The 25,469-nt window shown below is 47.1% G+C and overlaps 1 protein-coding gene across 1 annotated transcript in view; it reads right to left on the bottom strand.

Moving 5' to 3' along the window:
• aldh1a3 (aldehyde dehydrogenase 1 family, member A3) overlaps positions 1 to 24,956 on the bottom strand; it is a 560,210-nt gene extending 535,254 nt beyond the window's left edge. Inside the window, exon 1 of the mRNA XM_070859361.1 lies at positions 24,782 to 24,956. Coding sequence (XP_070715462.1) covers positions 24,782 to 24,880 — 99 coding nt within the window. The 5' untranslated portion in view covers positions 24,881 to 24,956. The remainder of the gene's footprint in view (positions 1 to 24,781) is intronic.
• Between the last annotated feature and the right edge of the window lie 513 nt (positions 24,957 to 25,469).

The following is a 25,469-nucleotide window of genomic DNA, read 5'->3' as shown; positions in this document are numbered from 1 at the left end:
ATAACCTCACATTTATCCACATTATACTTCATCTGCCATGCATTTGCCCACTCACCTAACCTATCCAAGTCACTCTGCAGCCTAATAGCATCCTCCTCGCAGCTCACACTGCCACCCAACTTAGTATCATCCGCAAATTTGGAGATACTGCATTTAATCCCCTCGTCTAAATCATTAATGTACAATGTAAACAGCTGGGGCCCCAGCACAGAACCTTGCGGCACTCCACTAGTCACTGCCTGCCATTCTGAAAAGTACCCGTTTACTCCTACTCTTTGCTTCCTGTCTGACAACCAGTTCTCAATCCACGTCAGCACACTACCCTCAATCCCATGTGCTTTAACTTTGCACATTAATCTCTTGTGTGGGACCTTGTCGAAAGCCTTCTGAAAGTCCAAATATACCACATCAACTGGTTCTCCTTTGTCCACTTTACTGGAAACATCCTCAAAAAATTCCAGAAGATTTGTCAAGCATGATTTCCCTTTCACAAATCCATGCTGACTTGGACCTATCATGTCACCATTTTCCAGATGCACTGCTATGACATCCTTAATAATTGATTCCATCATTTTACCCACTACTGAGGTCAGGCTGACCGGTCTATAATTCCCTGTTTTCTCTCTCCCTCCTTTTTTAAAAAGTGGGGTTATATTGGCTACCCTCCACTCCATAGGAACTGATCCAGAGTCAATGGAATAGAAACATAGAAACATAGAAAATAGGTGCAGGAGCAGGCCATTCAGCCCTTCTAGCCTGCACCGCCATTCAATGAGTTCATGGCTGAACATGAAACTTCAGTACCCCCTTCCTGCTTTCTCGCCATAACCCTTGATCCCCCGAGTAGTAAGGACTTCATCTAACTCCCTTTTGAATATATTTAGTGAATTGGCCTCAACTACTTTCTGTGGTAGAGAATTCCACAGGTTCACCACTCTCTGGGTGAAGAAGTTTCTCCTCATCTCGGTCCTAAATGGCTTACCCCTTATCCTCAGACTGTGACCCCTGGTTATGGACTTCCCCAACATTGGGAACATTCTTTCTGCATCTAACCTGTCTAAACCCGTCAGAATTTTAAACGTTTCTATGAGGTCCCCTCTCATTCTTCTGAACTCCAGTGAATACAAGCCCAATTGATCCAATCTTTCTTGATAGGTCAGTCCCGCCATCCCGGGAATCAGTCTGGTGAACCTTCGCTGCACTCCCTCAATAGCAAGAATGTCCTTCCTCAAGTTAGGAGACCAAAACTGTACACAATACTCCAGGTGTGGCCTCACCAAGGCCCTGTACAACTGTAGCAACACCTCCCTGCCCCTGTATTCAAATCCCCTCGCTATGAAGGCCAACATGCCATTTGCTTTCTTAACCGCCTGCTGTACCTGCATGCCAACCTTCAATGTTGGAAAATGACTGTCAATGCATCCGCTATTTCCAAGGCCACCTCCTTAAGTACTCTAGGATGCAGTCCATCAGGCCCTGGGGATTTATCGGCCTTCAATCCCATCAATTTCCCCAACACAATTTCCCGACTAATAAAGATTTCCCTCAGTTCCTCTTCCTTACTAGACCCTCTGACCCCTTTTATATCCGGAAGGTTGTTTGTATCCTCCTTAGTGAATACCGAACCAAAGTACTTGTTCAATTGATCCGCCATTTCTTTGTTCCCCGTTATGACTTCCCCTGATTCTGACTGCAGGGGACCTACGTTTGTCTTCACCAACCTTTTTCTCTTTACATACCTATAGAAACTTTTGCAATCCGCCTTAATGTTCCCTGCAAGCTTCTTCTCGTACTCCATTTTCCCTGTCCTAATCAAACCCTTTGTCCTCCTCTGCTGAGTTCTAAATTTCTCCCAGTCCCCAGGTTCGCTGCTATTTCTGGCCAATTTGTATGCCACTTCCTTGGCTTTAATACTATCCCTGATTTCCCTAGATAGCCACGGTTGAGCCACCTTCCCCTTTTTATTTTTACGCCAGACAGGAATGTACAATTGTTGTACTTCATCCATGCGGTCTCTAAATGTCTGCCATTGCCCATCCACAGTCAACCCCCTAAGTATCATTCGCCAATCTATCCTAGCCAATTCACGCCTCATACCTTCAAAGTTACCCTTCTTTAAGTTCTGGACCATGGTCTCTGAAATTACTGTTTCATTCTCCATCCTAATGCAGAATTCCACCATATTATGGTCACTCTTCCCCAAGGGGCCTCGCACAATGAGATTGCTAATTAATCCTCTCTCATTACACAACACCCAGTCCAAGTATTGTGAATGTGATTGATTCGGTGTTCAGCAGAGCGGCACATGGCAGGGCCTACCCGACTGCGTACGCAAAACCTGTGGCTGCCAAAGTCCGCCAGTGGGAATGCATCCGATTTCTCTGTGTTGGCGTTGTGGGGGAAATCACCGGCACCAGCAGTGCCGATTTAAGCAATATAGTTGCAAAGGCTGTCTGAGAGTGGGGCATCTCCAGCGCAAGTGTCCACAGATGAGCAAGCGTGCTGCGACACACCACGTGGAGGATGATGGTCAGACAAACGCAGACCTGGATATGCAATCCGAGATACCAGAGGAGGAAATGTATGGACTGTACTCGTTCCTTGCTAAGAGCAAACCGATAATGATCAACGTGAAATTTAATGGGGTGCCGATATCGATGGAAATAGACACGGGGGCGAGTCAATCGATAATGAGCCAGAGGGCATTCGACAAGCTGTGGGATACTAAGGCTGTGAGACCCAGGCTGAGTCCAGTCAATGCCAAGTTGCGCATGTACACCAAAGAACTCATAACAGTGATTGGCAGTGCCACAATTAAAGTGTCGTATGACGGTGCGGTTCACGAGTTACCGCTATGGATTGTCCCAGGCAATGGTCCAACGCTGTTCGGCAGGAACTGGCTTGAAAAAATCAGATGTGATTGGAACGACATAAAGGCGTTATTGTCGGAGAAAGATACATGTGCCCAAGTACTAAGCAAGTTCCCCTTGCTGTTCGAACCGGGCATCGGCAACTTCACAGGAGCCAAGGTGCAGATCCACGTAGACTCGGATGCAAGACCCATCCATAATAAAGCTCGGGCAGTTCTGTATATGGTGAGGGAGAAGGTCGAAATCGAACTGCGTGAAGGGATCATATCACCGGTTGAATTTAATGAGTGGGCCAGCCCCATTGTTCCTGTGCTGAAAAGTGATGGCACAGTCAGAATCTGTAGATTCTGTAGTACCTGTTAGCGAAGGCTGATGACTTGTTTGCAATGCTAGCCGGGGGGATGTCGTTCACCAAACTGGAATTGACGATGGCCTACATGACACAGGAGCTGGTTGAGACGTCGAAGAGACTTACGTGCATTAACATGCATCAAGGACTGTTTATTTATAACACGTGCCCGTTTGCAATTCGCCCGGCTGCAGCAATATTTCAGAGGAACATGGAGAGTGTACTGAAGTCCGTTCCCAGAACCGTCGTGTTCCAAGATGATACCCTGATCACAGGTCGTGATTCTGAGAAATATCTGAACAACCTGGAAGAGGTTCTACATTGTCTGGACAAAGTGGGACTCAGACTGAAACGCTCGAAGTGCGACTTCATGGCACCAGAGGTCGAATTCCTGGGGAGGAAAATTGCTGCTGACGGCATCAGGCCCACGGACATGAAAACCAAGGCCATCAAGAGTGCACCCAAGCCTCAGCATGTGACGGAGCTACATTCATTCTTGGGTCTACTCAACTACTTCGGTAACTTCCGACCTAAATTGAGCACCTTATTAGAACCATTGCACATGCTGCTAAGAAAAGGCAACAACTGGGTGTGGGATGTGTCTCAAGACAGAGCTTTTGAGAAAGGCACTAATCTGCTTTGCTCTAATAAGCTGCTGGTACATTATGACCCATGTAAATGTTTAGTATTGGCCTGTGATGCTTCATCATATGGAATTGGTTGCGTGCTCCAACAAGCTAATGAGTCCAGTAAACTTCAACCAGTCGTGTATGCTTCAAAAAGTTTGTCTAAAGCAGAAAGAGCCTACAGCATGGTAGAGAAAGAAGCACTAGCCTGTGTGTATGGCGTTAAAAAGATACATCAATACCTGTTTTAGTCTTCGGTTTGAACAGATCACAAGCCGCTCATTTCACTGTTCTCTGAAAACAAAGGTATCAATACCAATGCTTTGTCCCACATCCAGAGGTGGGTGCTGACATTATCCGCTTATGATTATGTCATTCACCATAGATCTGGCACCGAGAATTGTGTCGATGCTTTGAGCCATCTGCCATTGTCCACACTGGAAGTGGAAATGCCACAACCGGCAGACCTATTGTTAGTTATGGATGCTTTTGAGAGTGAAGGAACCCCTGTCACGGCTCAACAAGTTCAGACCTGGATGAGCCAGGACCTGATTTTATCGGTGGTGAAGAGTTGCATCCTCAAAGGTCATTGATTTGCCATACCCAGGCAAATGTGTGAGGAGACCAAACCTTACATTCGTCGCAAAGACGAACTGCCTATTCAGTCGGATTGTATACTGTGAGGCAATCGTGTTGTTATGCCCAAAAAAGGGAGGGAGAAATTTGTACGTGAGCTACATAGCACACATCCTGGCATTGTAATGATGAGAGCCATCGCCAGGTCTCATGTATGGTGGCTGCGTATTGACTCTGAGCTGGAATCATGTGTGCATCAGTGCAACACTTGCATGCAGCTCAGCAAAGCACCAGCGGAATCGTTGCTGAGTCTGTGGTCATGGCCATTCAAACCATGGTCCAGGATCCACATAGACTTTGCAGGTCCCTTCCTGGGGAAGATGTTTTTAGTTGTGGTGGATGCATTTTCGAAGTGGATAGAGAGTATAATCATGTCATCCAGCACATCCATAGCTACCATTGAGAATCTCAGTGTCATGTTTGTGACACATGGTCTGCCTGACATCATTGTTAGTGACAACGGATCGTGCTTCACCAGTCAGGAGTTTCAAGAGTTCATGAAACTCAATGGTATCAAACATGTAAGGTTAGCACCGTTCAAACCTGCATCCAATGGGCAAGCAGAACGTGCTGTCCAAATCATAAAGCAGAGTATGAAGCGAGTAACCCAAGGGTCACAGCAGACCCGCTTGTCACGGATACTGCTTAGTTACAGGACAAGACCACACACGCTTACCGGGGTCTCGCTTGCTGAACTAATGATGAAGAGAGGTCTTAAGACCAAGCTATCTCTTGTACACCCTGACTTGAATAATCATGTTGAATATAGGAGACAAAGTCAGCAAGGGTATCACGATCGTGCAGCTGTGTCAGGCGATATTTCTGTAAGTGATCCTGTATATGTTCTGAATTATGGTCAGGGTCCCAAGTGGATCACCGGTACTGTCATGGCCAAAGAGGGCAACAGAGTATTTATTGTCAAGCTCAAAAATGGGCAAACATGCAGGAAACATGTGGATCAGACAAAGCTGCGGCACACAGACGAACCGGAACAGTGGGAGGAAGAGACAATCGACGACCAACCAACCTACCCCCAGTCATCAGAGGACTCAGTGGTCATCAGTGAATCAGGACTTTCAATCACTGACATGTTCAATGAAAATGGACTTTCAATCCCTGACATGGCCATTGTCACTCCCACCAGGTCAGCCACCCAGCCACCAGTCACAACCGACTCTGAACACTACCCAAGGCTGGAGTTGAACTGAGATGGTCAACCCGGGAGCGTAAAACACCGGACTGTGTTACTATCTCAGAGGGGGGTATTGTCATTATGTACTTTTGGAATCACTAGCCACTAGATGGTGTCACTGTTTGAGGCCATTGGGCTGCACGCACGTGTATGCAGCACAAGTATAAAAGGCCAGCCATTTTGTATATTAGTCACTTTGGGCCTTAATAAAGCAGAGCCAAGGTCATACCTCTTGGAGTTAAACAATACTCAGTCTAACAGTTATTGTATACACAACAGATAGATAGATAGATAGATAGATAGATAGATAGATAGATAGATAGATAGATAGATAGATAGATAGATAGATAGAGAGAGACAGACAGACACTCACACATACACACACATACAGATAAACACTCACACACTTATACACACACACTCAGATACACAATCACACACACACAAGATAGATAGATACACATTCCCTCACTAACACATTCAGATAGATAGATACACACACTCTCACACACCACACCCATACCTACAACTCACACACAGATAGATACACATGCACAGGTGCACACACAGATACATACACTCACACACACTCACACAATCACACATATGCACACACACACATACAGATAAACACTCACACACTCCAATACACACACACACTCTCGCACACCACACACACCACATTCACACACTCTCACACACACACATACTCACACACACACCTACATACTCTCACACACACTCACACACACACACACACACTCACACATTCACACACATTCACACACACTCACACTCACACACACTCACATACACACACCTACACACTCTCACACACACACCTACACACTCTCACACACACACACCTACACACTCTCACACACACTCACACACACACCGCCCCCTTTTTTCCTCCCTAATCAACCTTGCTTCTCACACACCCGTTGGTCCTCATCATGTGCCCCGCCCCTAACGCACCTAACGCTATGACCCCCTCACACCCATTGCTATATATACCTCTTCCCCTTGCAACCATCCACTTAACTCCTCCCCTTCCTCTTACACCGCTGTCACTCACCTTACCCTTAACCCTCATCTCCTCTCCTCACTCCCCCAGAGGCTGAGCCCAACCTCCCGCATTCTCAGCCCCTTTCCCTCCTTCCATTTTCCCTCAGATCATTTCCTATTTGCTTCTCTCAAAGAAGCCCTGTTTGATCTCAAATATCAACAAATTTCATATTAAAATAAATTAAATTAGTATGAGGAAAGACTGGGCCCGAAATTCCGTCCCGCTGGAAAGCCGGTGCCCCCCCCCCCACCCACCTCTCTGTGGCCATTAGCGCTGAAATGTTTGAGTGGCTGGGCCACCCCATATGCAGCTTCAAAAGTGAACAGATGGGTTCCAGCGCTAATGAACCCTTCCAAAGTGGAATTTTCAGCGGTGTGGCTGTCTTAATTTGAACATCATCACCACTGAGAAATTCAGCATGCAGGTAAGGGTTTCTAATGAGCCAGGTCTGCAGCAAGGCCCTGAGGGGGGAAGGAGTTTGGAAGGATGGCTGCTGTAAGAGGTGCAAGGAGAGCCAACAGGTTCACTGATAGGGAGCTGGAGACACTGATGGACGGTGTGGAGGACAGAAGACGAATACTGTTTCCTGATGTGGGGAGACCTGGCAGACCGCCAGTACATAATGCATGGAGGGAGATTGCAGGGGAGGAGTCAGGCACCTCCATATGTGAGGACACACCCTCCCAGGAGAGTGCTGGTCAGTCTGCACCCGGCCCTTCCAGTCCCAGAGGTGTTCCAGGGCATCCTAGAAGGACAGCTGTAGGTCCCAGACAACAACCACAGCAGCTTCCTGGACCCAGGATGCAGCCATGGGGGAGACAGTTAGGCGTAGGGTTAGGGTAGTCACGTAACAGGTGTTATAGTGAGATGCACAGGGGTAACAAATGATTACAGTATTATTAGATTGTTCTTTATGGTCTGTTTTTGCAGTGATTTGGATAATTGGATAAATCTTTATTTTTGGCACATATATCTGGCCAGGTGTTTCATCTGGGAGTGGGCAATTCTGCGTTAAGGCACATTGCGATGGCCACTGAAAGTGGGAGCTGAAGGGTCACGTGTGGATGGCATTATCTGAAGCGAGCAGCTATGAGACGCAGCTGCACCTCCCTTCCAGGGTTGCGATGGGTCAACGCCCCCTCGCTCTGGGGCAACAGGGATCCTCCTCCGCCTCCTCCTCAGGTGGTACTGCTGGCTCAACCTCCAGCGGTTGTCCCCTTGTGATGGTCAGGTTGTGCAGTGTGCAGCAGACCATGACGATTATGGAGTCCTATTGAGAGTACTGCAGGGTGCCACCAGAGGCACCGGAGCCTCTACTTTAGGATGCCGATGTACTGCTCGATGATGCACCTGGTGGCACAATAAGCTTCATTGTAGGCATGCTCTGGCGCTGTCCTGGGATTCCGCAGAGGAGTGAGCAGCCAAGTGGACAGGGGATATCCCTTGTCCCCAAGCAGCCAACTGCAATCCTGATTGGGGCCGGTGAAGGTGGCGGGCACACTGGTCTGTCGCAGAATGAACGAATCATGGCTGCTGCCTCCCTTACCCGCTGCCTGTCTGCACGGTGCTGACGGCAATGCCTTCTCCTACGTGCTGCCCTGCTTCTGAGCAGGTGTCCCAGGTGTCATCCTCCCAACACTCCTCCCATTCTCAGGGTGAACCCTGCCAAGCAGGTCTCTGCAGCCCACAGGCCTCCACTAAAGAGTCAGACCCGAAAGCTGTACAAAAGTCTCTCCAAACCTCTGAGCAGCACTCAGCCAGTTCAATGGAGGCTAAAACAAATCCACTCCTTTATCATTATACCTGCAACTACCAGATTAGTCGGTCGAAGTAGACAGACATTAGTCTTTTTTTGTCTTTAACAATTCCAATGTTTCTGAAGAATTCTGCCTACCCTCTCCCCTCATTCTTTTAGTGATGATCTTAAATTTATGTCTTAAAATAAATGACTCACTGACCAGTGGAAATATTTTTTTCCTACTTTACCTTCATGAGTTTTGAGACTTCAATCTGATCTCTTAACCTTCTTTGTTCTGATAAACAGAGCCCCAATTTATTTACACTATGTTCACGATTAAAGCCTCTCACCCCTGGTGCTATATTATTGAGAAAGGAAAATGAAGAAATGGACCCGATCGCAGAAGAGTCCAGCGATGTTGCGTTTGGGAACCGACTGACAAACTTGGTGGGGACACTGCCGGGAAAAACCCGACCTTTTGGATAGTCGATATCGCTGGCATGGTCGCTTTCCAGCGGTCCGCATGCTGCTGAGCTCACCACCCCCTCTCCCCCGAGCTCTGAATATGGCTCGGGGGAGGTAAAATCATCTGACCACAGCCACCCAAAACCTTCGTCCCTTCGGGGACGGTGAACTTCGACCCCACTGTCTCTCTGCCTCTTGTTCTCTCTCTCTCCCTCGCTCTCTCTCTCTGCCTCTCGTTCTCTCTCTCTCTCTCTTTCTCGCTCTGCCTCTCATTCTCTCTCTCTGTCTCTCTCCCTCTGCCTCTTTCTCCCTCTCTGCCTCTCGTTCTCTTTCTCTCTGCCTCTCATTTTCTCTCTCTCTCTCTGCCTCTCGTTCTCTCTCGCTCTCTCTCTCTGCCTCTTGTTCTCTCTCTTTCTCTCTCTCTGCCTCTCGTTCTCTCTCTCTCTGCCTCTCGTGCTCCCTCTCTCTCTCTCTTTACCTCTCGTTCTCTCTCTCTTTCTGACTCTTCTTAAAGCCCTGTCCCCAGTCTCCACCCTCACCTCCAACAATAAGTGCGAGGAGCTCAAGGACTTCTGTGTCTCTAAGATTGAGACCATCCATTCAGCCATCTCTGCCTCTTCCCTTCCTTCCGCTGGCCCACTGGGCCAAACTGCCTCTAAGGATCCCTTCTGCCCTAGCCCTGAACTCGCATCTTTCTCCAGTTTCTCTCCAATCTCCCCACATGCCCTCTCCGAGCTCATCCTGTCCATGAGACGCACTTCCTGCTCCCTTGACCCTATTCCCACCAAACTGCTGACCACCCAACTTCCTTTTCTGGCTCCCATGTTAGCCGACATTGTTAACGGTTTGCTCTCCTCAGGTACTGTCACCCGCCGCCTCAAATCTGCCGTCATCATCCCTCTCCTCAAAAAACCAACCCTCAACCCTTCCGTCCTTGTAAACTACTGTCCCATCTCCAACCTCCCTTTAGTCTCCAAAGTCCTTGAAGGTGTTGTTGCCTCCTAAGTCCGTGCCCATCTTTCCTGCATCTCCATGTTTGAATCTTTCCAATCCGCCCTTGCCACAGTACAGAAACGTCTCTCAAAGTCACAAATGACATCCTTTGTGACTGTGACAAAGGTAAACTATCCCTCCTTGTCCTTCTCGTCCAGTCTTCAGCCTCTGACAAGGTTGACCACTCCATCATCCTCCTCCAACGCCTCTCCACCATCGTCCAGCTGGGTGGGACTGCACTCGCCTGGTTCCATTCTTATCTATCTAATCGTAGCCAGAGAATCTCTTCCTGGCCCCACATCGTTACCCCTGGTGTCCCTCATGGATCTATCCTTGGCCCCTCCTATTTCTCATCTACATGTTGCCCCTTGGTGACATCATCCGGAAACACAGCGACAGTTTCCACATGTACACTGACCACACCCAGCTCTACCTCTCCACCACTTCTCTCGACCCCCTCCACAGTCTCTAAATTGTCAGACTGCTTGTCCGACATCCAGTTCTGGATGAGCAGAACATTTCTCCAATTGAATATTGGGAAGACCGAAGCGATTGTTTTCGGTCCCCGCCACAAACTGCGTTCCCTAGCCACCGACTCCATCCCTCTCCCCAACTTCTGTCTGAGGCTGAACCAGACTTTTTGCAACCTAGGTGTCATATTTGGCCCTGAAACGAGCTTCCGACCACATATCCACAGCATAACTATAACCACCTAATTCTACCTCCGTAACATCGCCCGTCTCTGCTCCTGCCTCAGCTCATCCACTGCTGAAACCCTCATCCATGCCTTTGTTACCTCTAGACTTGAATACTCCAAAACACTCCTGGCTGGCCTCCCACATTCTACGTAAACTAGAGGTGATCCAAAACTCGGCTGCCCATGTCCTAACTTGCACCAAGTCCCGTTCACCAATCACCCCTGTGCTCGCTGACCTAAATTGACTTCCAGTTAAGCAATACCTCGATTTCAAAATTCTCATTCTTATTTTCAAATTCTTCCATGGCCTCGCCCCTCCCTATCTCTGTAATTTCTTCCAGCCCCACAACTCCCTGAGATGTCTGCGCTCCTCTAATTCTGCCCTCCTGAGTATCCCTGATTATAATCGCTCAACCAGTGGTGGCCGCATTTTCTGTTGCCTGGGCCCCATGCTTTGGAACTCCCTCCCTAAACCTCTCCGCCTCTCTACTTCTCTGTCCTCATTCAAAATGCTCCTTAAAACATACCTCTTTGACCAAGCTTTTGGTCACCTGCGCTATTTCTACTTATGCGGCTCGGTGTCAAATGTTTATCGCATGATACTGCTGTGAAGCGCCTTGGGACGTTTCACTACCTTAAAGGCGCTATATAAATACAAGTTGATGTTGTTAACTCTCTCTCTCTTCCTCTCACTAACTCCCTCTCTCTGCCTCTCACTAACTCTCTCTCTCTTCCTCTCACTAACTCCCTCTCTCTGCCTCTCACTAACTCTCTCTCTCTCTGCCTCTCACTAACTCGCTCTCTCTGCCTCTCACTAACTTGCTCTCTCTCTGACTCTCACTAACTCTCTCTCTCTCTCTGCCTCTCACTAACTCTCTCTCTCTCTGCCTCTCACTAACTCGCTCTCTCTGCCTCTCACTAACTCCCTCTCTCTGCCTCTCACTAACTCCCTCTCTCTGCCTCTCACTAACTCTTTCTCTCTCTGCCTCTCACTAACTCTCCCTCTCTCTGCCTCTCACTAACTCGCTCTCTCTGCCTCTCACTAACTCCCTCTCTCTGCCTCTCACTAACTCGCTCTCTCTCTGCCTCTCACTAAATCGCTCTCTCTGCCTCTCACTAACTCGCTCTCTCTGCCTCTCACTAACTCGCTCTCTCTGCCTCTCACTAACTCTCTCTCTCTCTGACTCTCACTAACTCTCCCTCTCTCTACCTCTCACTAACTCTCCCTCTCTCTGCCTCTCACTAACTCGCTCTCTCTCTGCCTCTCACTAAATCGCTCTCTCTGCCTCTCACTAACTCGCTCTCTCTGCCTCTCACTAACTCTCTCTCTCTCTGACTCTCACTAACTCTCCCTCTCTCTGCCTCTCACTAACTCTCCCTCTCTCTGCCTCTCACTAACTCGCTCTCTCTCTGCCTCTCACTAACTCTCTCTCTCTCTGCCTCTCACTAACTTGCTCTCTCTGCCTCTCACTAACTTGCTCGCTCTGCCTCTCACTAACTCGCTCTCTCTCTGCCTCTCACTAACTCTCCCTCTCTCTGCCTCTCACTAACTCTCCCTCTCTCTGCCTCTCACTAACTCTCTCTCTCTCTGCCTCTCACTAACTCTCCCTCTCTCTGCCTCTCACTAACTCGCTCTCTCTGCCTCTCACTAACTCCCTCTCTCTGCCTCTCACTAACTCTCTCTCTCTCTCTGCCTCTCACTAACTCCCTCTCTCTGCCTCTCACTAACTCGCTCTCTCTGCCTCTCACTAACTCGCTCTCTCTGCCTCTCACTAACTCCCTCTCTCTGCCTCTCACTAACTCGCTCTCTCTCTGCCTCTCACTAAATCGCTCTCTCTGCCTCTCACTAACTCTCTCTCTCTGCCTCTCACTAACTCTCTCTCTCTCTGCCTCTCACTAACTCTCCCTCTCTCTGCCTCTCACTAACTCTCTCTCTCTCTGCCTCTCACTAAATCGCTCTCTCTGCCTCTCACTAACTCTCTCTCTCTCTCTGCCTCTCACTAACTCTCCCTCTCTCTGCCTCTCACTAACTCTCTCTCTCTCTGCCTCTCACTAAATCGCTCTCTCTGCCTCTCACTAACTCTCTCTCTCTCTCTGCCTCTCACTAACTCTCTCTCTCTGCCTCTCACTAACTCTCCCTCTCTCTGCCTCTCACTAACTCCCTCTCTCTGCCTCTCACTAACGCCCTCTCTCTCTGCCTCTCACTAACTCTCCCTCTCTCTGCCTCTCACTAACTCTTTCTCTCTCTGCCTCTCACTAACTCCCTCTCTCTGCCTCTCACTAACTCGCTCTCTCTGCCTCTCACTAACTCCCTCTCTCTGCCTCTCACTAACTCGCTCTCTCTCTGCCTCTCACTAAATCGCTCTCTCTGCCTCTCACTAACTCGCTCTCTCTCTGCCTCTCACTAACTCTCCCTCTCTCTGCCTCTCACTAACTCTTTCTCTCTCTGCCTCTCACTAACTCTCTCTCTCTCTGCCTCTCACTAACTCGCTCTCTCTGCCTCTCACTAACTCTCCCTCTCTCTGCCTCTCACTAACTCTCCCTCTCTCTGCCTCTCACTAACTCTCTCTCTCTCTGCCTCTCACTAACTCTCCCTCTCTCTGCCTCTCACTAACTCGCTCTCTCTGCCTCTCACTAATTCCCTCTCTCTGCCTCTCACTAACTCGCTCTCTCTCTGCCTCTCACTAACTCCCTCTCTCTGCCTCTCACTAACTCGCTCTCTGCCTCTCACTAACTCTCTCTCTCTCTCTGCCTCTCACTAACTCTCCCTCTCTCTGCCTCTCACTAACTCTCTCTCTCTCTGCCTCTCACTAACTCTCCCTCTCTCTGCCTCTCACTAACTCGCTCTCTCTCTGCCTCTCACTAACTCTCTCTCTCTCTGCCTCTCACTAACTCTCCCTCTCTCTGCCTCTCACTAACTCTCCCTCTCTCTGCCTCTCACTAACTCGCTTTCTCTGCCTCTCACTAACTCTCCCTCTCTCTGCCTCTCACTAACTCGCTTTCTCTGCCTCTCACTAACTCTCTCTCTCTCTGCCTCTCACTAACTCTCTCTTTCTGCTTCACAGGTGAAAGTAAGTATAATGTTTAGATTTACTACCTGTCGCCGAACATCTGGTGAGATAATTCAAGGCATCAGACAGACTCAATCATGGGATGTGCACATCGCTGGCAAGGCCGGCATTATTGCCCATCCCTAAATGCCGTTGAGAAGGTGGTGGTGAGCCACCTTCTTGAATACAATGGAATGTCTCGCTGGGCCATGTCAGAGGGCAGTGAAGAGTTAACCACATTGCTGTGGGTCTGGAGTCTCATATCGGCCAGACCGGGTAAGGGCAGCAGATTTCCTTCCCTAAAGGACATTAGTGAACCCGATGGGTTTTTACAACAATACATTAGTTTTATTACTTATTACTAGCTTTTCATTCCAGATTTATTTAATGTTATTTCCCCACCTGTTGTGGTGGAATTTGAATTCACATCTTTGTATCACTAGGCCGGGTCTCTGGATTACTAGGCCAGTAACATAACCACTATGCTAACTGTGCCCCTGCTCAAGCTGTCTCAAATATATCAACAATTTGGATGTTTACATGTTTACATCAAGGAGCCCTAGTAAAACTGAAGTCAATGGGAATCAGGGGGAAAAACTCTCCACTGGCTGGAGTTATACCCAGCACAAAGGAAGATGGTTGTGGTGGTTGAAGGCCAATCATTTCAATCCCAGGACATCACTGCAGGAGTTCCTCAGGGCAGTGTCCTCGGCCCAACCATCTTCAGCTGCTTCATCAATGACCTTCCCTCCATCATAAGGTCAGAAGTGGGGATGTTCACTGATGATTGCACAGTGTTCAGTTCCATTCACAACTCCTCAGATAATGACGCAGTCCATGTCCACATACAGCAAGACCTGGACAACATTCAGGCTTGGGCAGATAAGTGGCAAGTAACATTCGCACCACACAAGTGCCAGGCACCAACCATCTCCAACAAGCAAGAGTCTAACCACCGCCCCTTGACATTCAATGGCATTACCATTGTCGAATCCCCCACCATCAACATCCTGGGGGTCACCATTAACCAGAAACTTAACTGGACCAGCCACATAAATACTGTGGCAACAAGAGCGGGTCAGAAGCTGGGTATTCTGCGGCGAGTGTCTCACCTCCTGACTCCCTAAAGACTTTCCACCATCTACAAGGCACAAATCAGGAGTGTGATGGAACACTCTCCACTTGCCTGGATGAGTGCAGCTCCAACAACACTCAAGAAGCTCGACGCCATCCAGGACAAATTGGCACCCATCCACCACCTTAAACATCCATTTCTTTAAATATCCACTCCCTCTACCGTGTCTGCAGTGAGTACTATCTACAACATGCATTGCAGAAACTTACCAAGGCTTCTTCAATCGCACATCCCAAACCCACAATCTCACCCTGTAGAAGGGCAGCAGGCACATGGGAAAACTACCACCTCCACATTCCCCTCCAAGTCACACACCATCTCGACTTGGACATATATCGCTGTTTCTACCCAGCTCTACCTCACCACCACTTCTCTCGACCCCTCCATGGTCTCTAAATTGTCACACTGCTTGTCCGACATCCAGTACTGGATGAGCAGAACTTTTCTCCAATTAAATATTGGGAAGACCGAAGCCATTGTCTTTGGTCCCCGCCACAAACTGTGTTCCCTAATTACCGACTCCATCCCTCTCTTAGCATCTGTAAGAGGCTGATTCAGGCTGTTCGCAACCTAGGTGTCATATTTGACCCTGAAATGAGCTTCCAGACACATATCGAAACCATCACATAACTATCATCACATAACTAAAACCGCCTATTCCCATCTCCATAACAAAACCCGTCTCTACCCCTGCCTCAGCTCATCTGCTGCTGAAACCCTCATCAATGCCTTTGTTACCTCTAGACCTGACTACTCCAATGCACTCCTAACTGGCCTCCCACATTCTACCCTATGTAAACTTGTAGTCATCCAAAACTCGGCTACCCGTGTCCTAACTCGCACCATCTCGCTCACCCATCACCCCTGTGCTTGCTGACCTACATTCGCTCCCGGTTAAGCAACGCCTCGATTTCAAAATTCTCTTCCTTGTTTACAAATCCTTCCATGGCCTCGCCCCTCCCTATATCTGTAATCTCTTCCAGCCCACAACCCCCCGAGATGTCTGCGCTCCTCTAATTCTGCCCTCCTGAGCATCCCTGATTATAATCGCTCCACCATTGGTGGCCGTGCCTTCAGCTGCCTGGGCCCCAAGCTCTGAAACTTCCTCCCTAAACCTCTCCGCCTCTCTGCCTCTCTTTCCTCCTTTAAGACACTCCTTAAAACCTACCTCTTTGACCAAGCTTTTGATCATCTGCCTTAATTTCTTCTTATGTGGCTCAGTGTCAAATTTATTGTTTTGTCTTATAATACTCATGTGAAGCAGCTTGGGACGTTTTACTACATTAAAGGTGCTATATAAATACAATGTTGTTATTTCTTCATCGTCGCTGGGTCAAAATCCTGGAACTCTCTACCTAACAGCACTGTGGTAGCACCTTCACCATCTTGTCAAGGGCAATTAGGGATGGCCAATAAAGGCCAGCCTTGCCAGCAATGCCCCTATCCCCAGAGTAATTTTTTTTTTAAACAAGAGATGAGTAAAATAATTACAAGTTTCTCGTTGGCTTCAAGATTCAACTTTTTTTTTGGATTCGTGTACTAAAATTAGGATGAGAAACGATGTTCTCACCTTAATGTGATTTCTGAAACATATTGAACATAAAGCAACAGGTACAACAGGCATATAATCAGTACACTCTTTCACTCTCTTTCATTGCCTCTCTCTCACACACAGTTTAACAAAAATCACTCAATATGAATCTTAAAAGTTAATAATAACCTTTACCAGAATTAAGGTTTTGAAACTTGTCCTCAAATTTTTCCTTAAAAGTAACTGCTCAGAAATTGTGCAGAAGTGATACATTTTGGAAGGAAGAATGAGGAGAAGCAATATAACCTAAATCGTACAAGTTCAAAAGACAGAAAGTGCAATTCAGCAGAAAAATTAATCATGTTAATTTTCACAATGTAAATTTTTGTATTTTTTTCAATTTGTTTAAAGTCTTATTTTGGAAATTAGAAATTTCAAATCCTTGAAAAAATGCTGAAAAATGATGGAAAGAATTGAATGATTTCTGGGGGGAAGCAACTAAACACCGCCACTTACTGGCCAGAGACTGTAATTACACAGTGGCAGGACCTGCACAGCTTTCCCATTTTAAAGGTAAACATAAGAATTTATAACTGACAAAACATGAGCACAGAAAGTAAGTTTTTCTGGAGAGAAAGTGCTGCAGACATAAGAAAGAACAAACTAATTTTCATTTATATAATGCCTTTCACCTGAGGACGCATTATCCCTGAGATGGGCTTCCGACCACATATCGACACCATCAGTAAGACCGCCTATATCCACCTCCGTAACATTACCCAAATCTGCCCCCGCCTCAACTCACCTGCTGCTGAAACCCTCACCCGTACCTTTACTACCTCTAGACTTGACTTTTCCAACGCACTCCTGGCCGGCCTCCCACATTCCACCCTCCTTAAACTTGAGGTCATCCAAAACTCTGCAGCCCATGTCCTGACTTGCATCAAGGCCAGCACACCCATTACCCCTGTGCTCACTGACCTACATTGCCTCCGAGTCAAGCAATGCCTCGAATTTAAAATTTGCATCTTGGTTTTCAATTCCCTCCATGGCCTTGCACCTCCTTATCTTTGTAACCTTCTCCAGCCCTACAACCCTCTGAGATATCTGCACTCCTCGATTTTAATCACTCCACCATTGGTGGCCGTGCCTTCAGCTGCCTGGGCCCTAAACTCTGGAATTCCCTCCCTAAACTTCTCCGCCTCTTTACATCTCTTTCCACCTTTAAGACGTTCCTTAAAACCTACCTCTTTGACCATCTGCATTAATATCTTCTTATGTGAGTCGGTGTCAAAATGTGTTTGCTAACGTTTCTGTGAAGCGCCTTGGGATGTTTTACTACATTAAATGCGCTATATAAATATAAGTTGTTGTTGTCCAATTAAGCACTTTTGAAGGGTAGTCACAATCGTAATTTAGGGAAACACAATATGGTCAGCAAGATCCCACAAACAGCAGTAAGATAATGACCAGATAATCTGCTTTAATGATGCTGGCTGAGGGATAAATATTGGCCAGGACATCAGGGATCTTTTATATGCATCTGAGAGGGTTTAATCGAAAGACAGCACCTCTGACAGTGCTGCACTCCCTCAGTACTGTACTAAATGTCAGCCTAATTTATGTGCTCGAGTCTCTGGAGTGGGACTCGAACCCACGACAACTTACTCAGAGGTGAGAGTGCTATCCACTGAGTCAAGGCTGGCACCCAAGGGTATGGAAATCTATGGTGTGGTACATGCTGGTGGAGCTGCCAGGAACCTCCACCATTGATTCTGGCAGACTTTCCAGGAGGACATTCCCTGATTTACATGCCAATGCTCAGCAACAACACAACTGCGGGTGCAACTAAGATGCCCACCATAGTGTCAACATAAACAGATTTAGCGCAAAGGGCAGACAGGTGGCAGAACAATTCACTGACAACACATAGACTCATAAAAATTTACAGCACGGAAGGAGGCCATTTCGGCCCATTGTGTCCGCACCGACCGACCAAGAGCTATCCAGCCTAATCCCACTTTCCAGATCTTGGTCCGTAGCCCTGTAAGTTACAGCACTTTAAGTGCACATCCAAGTACTTTTTAAATGTGGTGAGGGTTTCTGCCTCTACCACCCTTTCAGGCAGTGAGTTCCAGACCCCCACCACCCTCTGAATGAAAAATTTCCCCTCAAATCCCCTCTCAACCTCCTAGCAATTATTTTAAATCTATGCCCCCTGGTTGTTGACCACTCTGCTAAGGGAAACGGGTCCTTCATATCCACTCTGTCCAGGCCCCTCATAAATTTGTATACCTCAATAAAGTCTCCCGTCAGTCTCCTCTGTTCCAAAAAAAACAAACCCAGCCTATCCAATCTTTCCTCATAGCTAAAATTCTCCAGTCCAGACAACATCCTGGTAAATCTCCTCTGTACCCTCTCTAGTGCAATCATATCTTTCCTGTAATGTGGTGACTAGAACCGCACGCAGTACTCTAGCTGCAGCCTAACTAATGTTTTATACAGTTCAAACATAACCTCCCTGCTCTTATATTCTATGCCTTGGCTAATAAAGACAAGTATTTTATTTACCTGGCCTGCTACCTTCAGGGATCTGTTGACCTGCACTCCAAGGTCCCTTTGTTCCTCTACACTTCTCAGTGTCCTACCATTTAATGTGTATTTCCTTGCCTTGCTAGCCCTCCCCAAATGCATTAACTCACACTTCTCTGGATTGAATTCCATTTGCCACTGTTCTGCCCACCTGACCAGTTCATTGATATCTTCCTGCAGTCCGCAGCTTTCTTCTTCATTATCAACCACACAGCCGATTTTAGTGTCATCTGCAAACTTTTTAATTGAATCTCCTACATTCAAGTCTCGATCATTGATGTATACCACAAAAAGCAAGGGACCCAGTACTGAGCCCTGCGGAACCCCACTGGAAACATCCTTCCAGTCACAAAAACACCCATCAACCATTACCCTTTGCTTTCTGCCTCTGAGCCAAGTTTGGATTCAACTTGCCACTTTCCCATGGGCTTTTACTTTCGTGACCAGTCTGCCATGTGGGACCTTATCAAAAACCTTGCTAAAATCCATATACACTACGCACACTACATCATATGAACTACCCTCATCGACCTTCCTGGTTACCTCCTCGAAAAATTCAATCAAGTTAGTCAGACACGACCTTCCCTTAACAAATCCGTGCTGACTGTCCTTGATTAATCCATGTCTTTCTAAATGAAGATTTATCCTGTCCCTCAGAATTTTTTCCAATAATTTTCCCACCACTGTTAGGCTGACTGGTCTGTAATTACTCGGTCTATCCCTTTCTCCCCTTTTAAACATAAGGAGGATGTTTGGCAAACAGCAAGGATGACTAAAGAAATCAGAATGATGAAGATAGATCAGGGCATTGGGCAGAAAGGTGATCAATGTAAATGTGTTACTGAGAGTGAGGGGAGAGGTTAGGAGCGATGTATTTATACAGAGGGTAGTTGGAGTGTGGAATACTTTCCCACAGGGAGTGGCTGAGACAGAGAACATTGCATCTTTTAAGGGAAAATTGGGTAAATATTTCTTATGGAGAAAGACACAGGGCTTCAGGGAGTGCATAGGGCTACAGGATTCATGTTGGATTGTTCCAGCAAAGAGCCAGCAGAGGCACAATGGGTCAAATGGCCTCCTTTGGTGGTGTACACTGCTATGATTCAATGGTTCAATACTGGAAAGCCCAGCAGAGGTGGCTGAGCCGAGGGGCGGTGGGGGGTAGGGGAAAGGGTGTCGGGGCCTGCTGGGATCTGCTGTGTCCCAAGGGCCCCTCTGTAATAGGACCGCCAACCCTCGCACAAAAAAAGCTTTGAAAAGGAAAAATGTATTTCTTCCAGGGTCCAGGCCTCAGTCCTGGCTGAAGCCTCAGTTGGGCCCCACTCCTACTCAGGTTGACGAGGTGGACCAGGCACCACCAGGCATATCTCCACAGGACTCACTCCGGGTTCAGCTGGAAGCCATTCTCATGTTCAGAGTCCCCACCCTCGGCCCCAACACGACCTTCCAGGCTGGCCTGGATAATCAGTGCCAGGCTGGGACTCCGCATATCTGGACACACCCTGGTTGCGATGGACTCCCAGCGAACTTGTGGCAATTACACTGGATTAGGGGGTCTTTATTGGCATTAAGGGTTTTAATAATATATAGATAAATGCATACACAAATATATACATGTACACCTACACAAATATACACACACACACACCTACACAAATATACACATTCCTACACAAATATACACGCACACATCTACACAAATATACACACACTCCTACACAAATATACACACACACACCTACATAAATATACACACGCACACCCACACAAATATATATATGCATACCTACACAAATATATACACACATACACCTACACAAATATACACACACCTGCACAAATCTACACACACCTACACAAATATATACACACACCTACACAAATACACACACACACACCTACACAAACATACACACGCATACCTACACAAATATATACACACACACATCTACACAAATATATACACACACACCTACACAAATATACACACGCACACCTATATAAATATACACATGCACACCTACACAAACCCATATTATATATAAAGAAACATGTATCTGTGTGCACACAACTACATCTATATATTCCCACAGACTGTCCATATACACACAGACACACACAGAAAATCACACACAGACCGAAACGTATTAACAATTACACCTTGCCCTTATCTAGTGTCTTTAACATAATGGTGTCCCCAAGTGTTTCAGAAAGACAAAATATCTGGGCATTGAGCAGTGGTGAGGGAAGGATGAAGGTGGTGACAGAAGGTATGATCAAAGGGCAGGTTTTAAGGAGCCTTTTAGAGGAGCGAAGGGAAGTGACAAGGGGAGGGCTTCAGGGAGAGAAACATTCAATAATGTTTGCAATTATTCCGGTACTAAAAGGACTCTAGTTACATGTCTACAATTACACAGCAATAAAGCTGAATGTTGCATAACTGCATACACAATGCTGTTCATATGGGAATTGTGTCACCTTATTAATAGATTGTCAAGTAGGTAATGCCACAAAAGGAACTTAGAAGTAAAGTGAGCAAATCTCCCCTATACCTGCATTGCTCCCCACAGAAACACAACTGCACAGCAAGAAACCTTGGGGTGAGGTTAGCCACACCTGCCAGTCAGGTGGACCAGAGCTATACCATCCCTCTGTTCTGCAGGCTCATGTTGCACTCAGAAATACATTGCTGGCACCCAGGCATTAGTGGGACGATGCCCACACAGGAGCATTCGTGTGTGGTTACATAAGGCATGCCAATTGGTTGTCTCAAACTGAAACGATTTCGAAAAACCACCCCGATTGGGTTGTATGAAGACGGTAATAGCGCCTGGGGCAAGAGCGCTCAGACTGGTGGAATGGGGCAGCTGAATGACCAACAGATGTACATCCAATCCAAATGTACAATGACTATTTATAAATAGAAAACATAGGCTTCAAAAGTTGTTGTTCTTCTGAAGCTTTTAAAAAGTAAGGAGCGGTAACAATGTACAGATGATGGTTAAGGTAGCAGAGGGCTGTGGGTCAGAGCAAACAAGCGCACAGCAATTTCCGAACGCCTTTTACTGCTCCGTCACAGATCGGGATTGAACACTTTTATTTACAAGCCAAGCACACAGATGAGGCGTATCATTTTCTGGTAAAACCAGTTTATAAATAGACCATCCTTAGATTCACTTTATTCCCTTTTCTCAGATTTCTCGCTCTTTCTTTTGTTAACATTTGGCACATTTACAAAATATACTTTCTGGCCCCGAACAGAGAGATGAGCGGCTCATTCCTTCAGTCAGTGTGTGAGCCCTGCTCCCGCATCCTGTGTCTGTGCACGGCTCCTGGCTGTTCACATGTTGCTGTGTCTGGCTCTCTCTCGCTCTGCACGCTCCATATGGTCACAGCGCAATAAAGGGACATAGATGCATGTTTGACAATGGCTAATCTGTGCGCCGGCACCAGGACTGGTTACATACATCACTCTCAGCATCACCCAACCTCACAGCACAGGAGGCCATTCGGCCCCTCGTCCTGCCCCGAACACTGGTTTTCATTCATATTCTTTACTTAAAGGACATTGGACCAAATGAATCCATAGAAAGACAAACTGGCTGACGAAGATAGAACAGCTCACTTCTGTTCCTATTCCTGCTCACACTCAATCCGGATCATAAAACCATAAGAATTAGAAGGAGGAGTAGGCCATTCGGCCCCTTGAGCTTGCTCCATCATTCAATGAGCTCACGGCTGATTATCGACCTCAACTCCACTTTCCCGCCCGAGCCTCATATCCCTTGATTCCCTTAATATTCAAAAATCTATCGATCTCAGCCTTGAATATAGTCAAAGACTGAGCCTCCACAGCCCTCTTGGGCAGAGAATTCCAAAGATTCACCACCCTCTGAGTGAAGAAATTCTCCTCATCTCAGTCCTAAATGACTGACCCCTTATTCTGAGACTATGACCCCTGGTTCTAGACTCTCCAGCCCGGGGGAAACATCTTCCCTGCATCTATCCTGTCAAGCCCCCTCAGAATCTTGTATGTTTCAATAAGATCACCTCTCATTCTTCGAAACTCTAGAGAATGTCAGCCCAGTCTACTCAATCTCTCCTCATAGGACAATCCCGCACCCGCACCCCCCACCCATCCCAGGAATCAGTCTGGTGAACCTTCGTTGCACTCCCTCTATGGTAAGTATATCCTTCCTTAGGTAAGGAGACCAAAACTGTACACAATACTCCAGGTGTGGTCTCACCAGGGCCCTCTATAATTGCAGTAAGATGTCTTTACTCTTATACGCAAATCCTCCTGTAATAAAGACAAACACACCATTTACTTTCCTAATTGCCTCCTGTACCTGCATGTTAACACCCAGGTCCCTCTGAACACCAACATTTCCCAATCTCTCACCATTTAAACAATACTTTGCTTTTCTATTTATCCTACCAAAGTGGATAACTTCACATTTCTCCACACTATATTCCATTCACCATGTTATTGCCCACTCACTTAGCGTGTCTATATCCCTTTGAAGCCTCTTTGCATCCTCCTCACAACTTACATTCCCCATAACTTTGTATCATCAGCAAACTTGGATATATAACATTTGATTCTCTCATCCAAATCATTGATACAGATTGTGAATAGCTGGGGCCCAGCACTGATCCTTGCGGTACCCCACTAGTTACAGCCTGCCAACCCGAAAATGACCCGTTTATTCCTACTCTCTGTTTTCTGTCCGATAACTAATCCTCAATCCATGGTAGTATATCACCCCCAATACCATGAGCCCTAACTTTGTTTAATAACCTCGCATGGCACCTTATCGAATGCCTTCTGAAAATCCAAATACACCACATCCACTGGTTTCCCCTTATCAATTCTATTAGTTACAACCTCAAAAAACCCTAACAGATTTGTCAAACATGATTTCCCTTTCATAAACCCGTGTTGACTCTGCCCAATCCTATTATTATTTTCTAAGTGCCCTGTTACTACATCCTTCATAATAGATTCTAGCATTTTCCCTGCTACTGATGTCAGGCTAACTGGTCTGTAGTTCCCCATTTTCTCTCTCCCTCCTTTCTTAAATAGCGGGGTTATATTTTCTACCTTCCAATCTGGGGGAACCGTTCTAGAATCTATGACATGTTGGAAGATGACAACCAAGGTATCTGCTATCTCTATAGTCACATCTTTCAAACCTCTAGGATGTAGGCCATCAGGTCCAGGGGATTTATTGGCTTTCAGTCCCATTAATTTCTACAGTACTATTTTATTTACTAATACTATTTTCTGTCAGGATCACAGAGAACCTGCTCACTACTGTTCACTGCTAACACTCAATCCAGATCACACTCAATCCGGATCACAGAGAACCTGCTCACACTCAATCCAGATCACAGAGAACCTGCTCACTCTCAATCGAGGTCACAGAGAACCTGCTCACACTCAATCCAGATCACAGAGAACCTGCTCACTCTCAATCGCGGTCACAGAGAACTTGCTCACACTCAATCCGGATCACAGAGAACCTGCTCACTACTTTTCACTGCTCACACTCAATCTGGATCACATTGATCCTGCTCACAGTTATTCACAGCTCACACTCAATCCGGATCACAGAGAACCTGCTCACACTCAATCCGGATCACAGAGAACCTGCTCACACTCAATCCGGAACACAGAGAACTTGCTCACACTCAATCCGGATCGCATAGATCCTGCTCACTGCTGTTCCTATTCCTGCTCACACTCAGTCCGGATGACAGAGTGACCCATGGCAGTAAGTTACATCAGTGCTAGGCAGCTTGAGATGAGAGCGGTGCTCCCACTGTGAGCTTTACCTTGCTGTAGATCCGCGGGAGGTTCTTGGCTGGGCTGGGCAGGACAGCCGGACTCGCTCTGTCGGTCTCCCCGTTCTCAATCAGGCCGTTCTCTGCCATGGCCACTGTGGGTGCGGTGCTGGGGTGATCACACGATGCTCAGACCCCGGTGCAGAGGGGAGAGGATTTGGGCAAGTTGGTGCCGAGCCGGCTTTAAGCAATCACCCCGATTGGTCGCTCCCACCTCACCGAGCGAGTCCCGCCTGTTTAAAGCGACACGGTCCCCGAAACTATTTAAAGTTCATTCACAGAACATTCCGTCTAAACACCAACTGCGTAAGGGAAAGGGAAACATTTCATTACTTGGAACTATGTGTACAGGCACGTGATTTGTGGTGAGCGCATTACGTTTGACATTTATCAGTTGTTTCCCGGAATGGCTTATTCCTGAGGAAACCTGCACAGTGCAGTTCAACTTAAACCCTTACAATAAATAGAGGTAAAACAATCCAGAGTGACGGAGCGATTCTCACACAGAGCTCGTGCCCACATTGGGAACGCTGGACAGTCCCACTTGATCAACTTGACCAGGTATACTCCAGCCTGGCTGGTCTCGGCTCTGAGAAGGAACGGACCGAGAGGCAGACTCGGAACACAGAGCTTGGATTTAAGACCAAGTTACAGTATCGCCCGCAGCACGGCAGCTAAA

This window comes from Pristiophorus japonicus, chromosome 17 (assembly GCF_044704955.1).
Source record: "Pristiophorus japonicus isolate sPriJap1 chromosome 17, sPriJap1.hap1, whole genome shotgun sequence".
NCBI classification, from domain to species: Eukaryota; Metazoa; Chordata; class Chondrichthyes; family Pristiophoridae; genus Pristiophorus; species Pristiophorus japonicus.
Note: the sequence above shows the minus strand (reverse complement) of the source record. Positions and strands in the feature narration are given on the sequence as shown.